General features: G+C 41.1%; 1 protein-coding gene across 2 annotated transcripts in view; it reads right to left on the bottom strand.

The window, feature by feature from the left end:
* Positions 1-6,000, bottom strand: part of Ralgapa2 (Ral GTPase activating protein catalytic alpha subunit 2) — a 371,371-nt gene that overhangs the window by 132,416 nt on the left and 232,955 nt on the right. For both annotated transcript variants that reach the window (XM_029567609.1, XM_008841311.2), the window contains 2 exons: positions 5,176-5,947; positions 3,966-4,037 (listed from right to left, as the gene is read on the bottom strand). In XM_029567609.1, coding sequence (XP_029423469.1) covers positions 3,966-4,037; positions 5,176-5,947 — 844 coding nt within the window. The remainder of the gene's footprint in view (positions 1-3,965; positions 4,038-5,175; positions 5,948-6,000) is intronic.

The raw sequence follows: 6,000 nt of genomic DNA, 5'->3' as shown, positions 1-6,000 counted from the left end.
CCAAGAGAACAAATGATACCAAATGTTGGAGAGGATGTGGGGAAAGGGTAACACTCATCCACTGCTGTTGGGGCTGCAAACTGGTTCAACCCCTATGGAAAACAGCGGGGAGAACTCTTAAAAATCTACAAATGAACCTATGATTTGACCCAGTTATACCACTTCTTGACATATACCCAAAGAACTCATCCTATTGCAGAGACACTTGTACAGCCATGTTTGTTGCTGCTCTTTTCACAATAGCTAATAGATGCAAGCAACCTAAGTATTCCTCAATTGATGAGTAGATAATGAAAATGTGGTTCATTTACATGATGGAGTTTTACTCAGCAATAAAGAAAGGTGAAGTCATGAAATTTGCAGGTAAATGGATGGAACTAGAAACTTTTATACTAAGTGAAGTAACACAGGCTCAGAAAAAAAATCGACATATGTTCTCCTTCATATGTGGATCCTCGAACCAGACTCTGATAAATAAGTATGAAACCAGACATAACTACAGAAACCAGGATAATAGAAAGGAAACAGGGAGGCAAAGGAAAAGAAAGAACCTGAAATAGAAGAACAGTAGGAAACAGGCCTTAATAAGGGAGATATGGGTAAGGGTTAGTTTAAGGGAGAGGGGAGGGAAGGGTATACAAGGAACCTATGGGATAAAGGGAAAGAAGGAGCTCAAGAGAGACAGGGCCATGGGAGAAGGGTATTAGTAAGGGAGAAAGGGGAGAAATGGGGGCACCTTAAGTGGGACAACTATGGTTGAGAGGTGAGGCAATGCGAGAGATAAATAATGCCTAGCTAGTTTTGAAAACGAGGGAACCATATTACTCCTACAACCTACTGACAAATTATACATAGCAGATCAAGAAATATATGTCTAGGTAAGGTTTATCTGAAAACAGTTGGTCTTTGCCCAATATTTATCTACGTGACACACAGTAATTAAAAGTTCCAGACTGGTGGAACTAACCTTCTTGGATGTTTAACAGACATACTTTGAGGCCTATAATAATTTGGTCAGACGGACATAAAGGACACTTTTTGCTCCTTGCCCTCCTAGGTTGACTAGTTCCAGGGGACTATGAACATCTCTCAAAAGGTCCTATAATTGCGGTGGGTCACCAGTCTTCTTGATCAAGGAAGCTGAGGAGACCCCACCAGATGGACTTGAACCAGTGTCCAGTCTACAAAGAGGAGAGTCAACACAAGAGGAATCATTTCCTCCATGCTTCCAAGTGAAACCAACCATGGTCGAGTAGGACCTTTGACTTATCTTCACATAGGCGGAACTGGTAAAAGAAAGGAGCCAGGGGCTCCTCCCAAGCCCATGTGACCCCTGAGGAACGATCCTCAAACGACCTTAAGAGTAAAAATAAATTGGTTTATCTGGGCCAACTGTATGGCCTTAAACAATCAAAAGGAAAGTATAACCAAAGGTTAAGGGGGCCAACAAAATTTCTTAAGAGTCTACATGCATAGCTAAAGGCTATATAGCAAGCAACAATGCCAGAAAGGCAATACGTTCTTTTGAGTTATTGGCCAGGGTGGCCAAAGTGACTCCCAGATAGTAACCCAGCATAGAACTGGAAAATGGACAAGCAAACCCCAATCTTATCTAAAGGAATACTGACAAGTGATTACTGCTAGATGAGGAACAGTGGACCATCCTAAAACAAAGACCGCTAGACAGGCTGACTAGATTCACTAGAAGGGCAAGTAGTGGGGAATGGCTTGGGGTGCCGACAACACAGCAGACAGTAGCAGGGATATCAGAGTATAAGGGCTCTAGTGGGGAGCTGTAGAGGGAGGGTATGGGAGGGTGCTATCTGGGAAGTGGGTGTATAGTCGAATGAGATGTTTTGGGATGTTTTGTGTAATATACACAGACACACACACACACACACACACACACAAAATCAATAAATTTTTAAAAAATGTATTATATTTGAGGAGGAAGTATGGAAATTTACATCACACTAATTAGTAGAGGTGATAAACAATAGCGCTGAAATCTGCCCGATGACTTTATAGACATACACAGGTGCCAAGGATCCAAGTGCAACCAATCATGACTAGTAATATTCAGATACATTCAGATTAGATATGCAAGTGTCAACATCTCAGTGTTAGTAGCAAAAACAATGAGTCTGTCTGCAAGGAACAATATATTCTAAAATGAAATGGAGATCTTTTTTAAAGGTTAAAAACTCATCCAATTTTATGTCTTACAGGGCTTATACTGAGTTCAATAATATATAAATATATTAATTCAACTGTGAACCTAGAAACTTGCACCCATGTGAAAGAGATATAGTATTGTTCTGGAGTGTGTTACTGAATATGTTAAAGCTGTAGTGAAAAGCTTCTAGTCATGTAGTTATTAAAAATTAAAGTATAATGATTAAAAAATAATTGTTCAAAGTATAAAAATTTGTTCCTTAGTAATTAGTAGATGTGAAAAACATTATCATTGAAATCTACCTAATGACTTTGTATCCATGCTCAGATGCCAAGGACCTCAGAAAGTAACGGACTATGACTAATAATAATCTGATATATAGAGATTAGAAACGCATGTGGAAACATCTTAATGTCAATTCTATTAAAATGAAGTTTTCTACATGAAACTCTGTATTTTAATAATGAAATGGAGATTTTCTTTATAGGTTACAACCTCCTTTAATCTTATGTCTTATAGGGTTTATACTGAGTACAATATTGTATAACTGTAATAATTCAACTGTAAACTTAAAAATGTACAGCCAATTTTGTAAGAGATGCAACCTAGCTCAGAAAATTGTTATTGAATATGTCAATGCTGATGTAATGAAATGCTTCTCCTAAGTATGTGGTTATTAAATAAATAATTAAAAAAAAAAAAGAAAATATGTGTTTAGCAGGTCTTCTTTCTGTAAATTCTACGTAAAAGCTTGTACCTTTCAAAATGTGTACCTGAGAACGGATGACTGAATAATTAACTGCATAAAATAAAGTGCTCTAGTAATTTCCCCAAATGCCAAGATAAGACCTGTCTAGACAAAGCTAAAGTCTGCTTTCCTCCATCTTGCCTCTGTACCACCCCTTAAAAACATAAAGCTCAAATATATTTAAAATTATATAAATTACATGAGTTAAGAAGGCATAAGAAAATGTTGAGGAGTAGAGAAATAGCTCAGTGGTAAATACTTCCTAAACAAACATGAAGGCCCGAGTCTGGATTCCAGTACCCGAGTGAACAGCTGGGCACGGCCTACATGTCTATAACCCCAATGCTATGAAGGGGAGGATAAGAGGACTGTTGGTGCTTGTTGGCCACAGCCTAACTCCAGGTTCAGTGAGCATCCTGTCTCAAGGAATAGGGCAGGGTGTTGTTGAAAAACTTTATTAGGATATTCTTAAAGATAATAAAAACGGGAACAAAGCTGTTTTAACAGTTTTTTTAAAAAATTGAAGATTAAAGAAAGACTAGAATCCCAACTACTTGGGGACTGTGGCAAGAGGATTACGAGGATTACAAATTCAAGGCCAGCCTAGGCGATTGAGTACGTTCAAGGCCTGCCTGGGCTATAGAGTATATTCAAGGCCATCCTGGGCTATAGAGCATTCTCAAGGCCAGCTTGGGCTACAGAGTATGTTCAAGGCCAGCCTGGGCTACAGAGTATGTTCAAGGTCTGCCTGGGCTAGAGAGTATGTTCAAGGCCTTCCTGGGCTATAGAGTATGTTGAAGGGCCTGCATGAGCTATAGTGTATATTCAAGGTCTACCTGGACTATAGTCTAGGCTAAAGCTAACCTGGGCAAGCTAACCCTGTGTCAAGCAAAACAAAACGAAATGTAACAAAATATAGGCTCAGTGAAGTTGTTTGCAGAAATTCCCTGTGTCTCTGTGGGTATGTTCTTTCCTGAAACTGTACATAGAACACACTCACTGACAAACAGGAAAAAGATGCTTTGATAAACTCTCACATACCACTGACGGGAATCCAGATTCTTTAGCTCTCTCAATAATTTTGAATTTTTCTTCAACAAATGAAAATTCTTCCTACAAAGAAAAAAGGATGGAAGAAAAATCATGTGATCATGGACTAATTTTGCTGCTTCCCAATCAATTAACAAACCCATCATCCATCCACTTACAACTTCCTTCTTGGAAGAACTCTGGAATGGCTCCATTCTCCTTACAATATTCAAAGGTATGACAATCCTACTGTATCCTATTGCTATCCAGTGACACTTGAGGGGGCTGCAGTCAGCAAATGTGTCCCTTGTGTGCATGTGCCTGTGCTAGACAGTGTCAATTGTCAATGTGACACACCTGGGAAGAGGGAACCTCAACTGGGGAATTTCCTGTGGCCATGTCCATGAAGAATTTTCTTCATTGTTGAGTAATGTGGAAGAGCCCAGTCCTCTATGGGCAGTACCACCCCTGTGCAGGTGGTCTTGGGTTGTGTAAGAAAGCAGGTTGAGCACAGGCCAGAAGAGCAAGCCAGTAAAAGCAGCATTCCTCTGGTCTCTGCCTCCAGGTTCCTGCCCTGAGTGCCTGATTCAGCTTCTCTTAATAATGGACTCTAAGCTAATAGTCAAACACTTTCTTCCCCAAGTTGCTCTTGGTCAGTGTTGTACCACAGTGACAGAAAGCTACCTGTGTCTGTTTTCACTGTCAGCTCTGTAAATCTGTTCTTCCCATGTCTTTAAAACTCTGTACCACTATCAGGTTCAGGCCAAACCCATCTTCTTCTGTGAGGTCTCCTCTACTGTCCACACTTCCTATTGGATCAAGAAATTCCTCTTGGCCTCCTGTGCCACTCTGTCCTTTACTAAAGGTGCATCAAGGTCACCTCCCTCATCAATCCTATGGTTAGACAGTAGCTGACTCACTTTTATAGTTCATTAGCATCTTGTGTGGACAATAATGGACCTGGCCCGAAAATAATGAAGTGAAGCAAAGGGGAGATGAGTGTGTCACATGCCTTAGTGTGTCTGACAGGTGTGTGAAATCCAATCTGTGCCAGTACGGCACATACAGTTTCATTTCTAGCTTTAATCCAGTAGCGGAAAATAATCTGTAAATACTGAAATGTGGGGAGATAAAAAAAAAACCCCTCTGTTTCTCTCTTATTCTCTAACTTCAAATTGACTTAAAAAAAAAAATCACATAAAATAAATGGAACTTTTGTTACCTTCTGTCCCATGAATTCATTCCTAAATCATCAAGCAACAACCTGCAGAAATAAAAGGGTCCCCGGGGCTCCACTGGGGAGGGCTGCCCGTGGCTGCTGATCCTCATTGCAGAACTAGAGTTACACCTTTGCACGTACTCATCTTCCTGTGTGCTCTGGCGCAAGATCACCTCAATGATTTCCTTTTCTTGGTCACGGTTCATTCCACATGGGGGCAGGGAAGGCTCATTTAAATTGAGCTGTGATGGTAAAAGGCATTCAGGGCTTGTATGACCAATGTTTTCAAGTAATTTGTCAAGGACATCATCTCCCTCCTCAGTGTGAGACAAATCTTTCTGAAGTTCGCATGTGTGATGATGCCATCTAGAAATCAGAAATGAGGGATTTTTCCCACTGGATGCCAAGCAGCCATCTAGAGGTCCGTATAAAACCTTGCCATCCCAAGAGTACTTCCCTGATATATCCCTCACGATGACTCTCACATCTGACAGGGCACCCCCTTGGGACCTGCCAGCTGATCCTTCTGCTGGTGTCTGAAGGTAGGAGACAAGGGTGCTGTCATTAAATACAAACAGCTGCAGGTTGGGGCTCCTGAACACTTCAGAGGACAGCTCGGCACCTTCCACATGGGCGTTGTCATGGTTCTCACTGACTAGGCTGTGTAGCATGGCGGGGCCCCCACTGAGTGGGTAGTGGCCCAGGTGGTTCACCAGGTGAGCCATCACCATGCGTGCTGTCAGGGGTATTAACTCCACAATTCTTCTCTTCTTCTCTGTGAACAGCAGGAAGAAAACATAAGGAGACAGAGGAGACACCACCAGATTT

Source organism: Nannospalax galili, unplaced genomic scaffold, assembly GCF_000622305.1.
Source record: "Nannospalax galili isolate Female #2095 unplaced genomic scaffold, S.galili_v1.0 scaffold510, whole genome shotgun sequence".
NCBI classification, from domain to species: domain Eukaryota; kingdom Metazoa; phylum Chordata; class Mammalia; order Rodentia; family Spalacidae; genus Nannospalax; species Nannospalax galili.
Note: the sequence above shows the minus strand (reverse complement) of the source record. Positions and strands in the feature narration are given on the sequence as shown.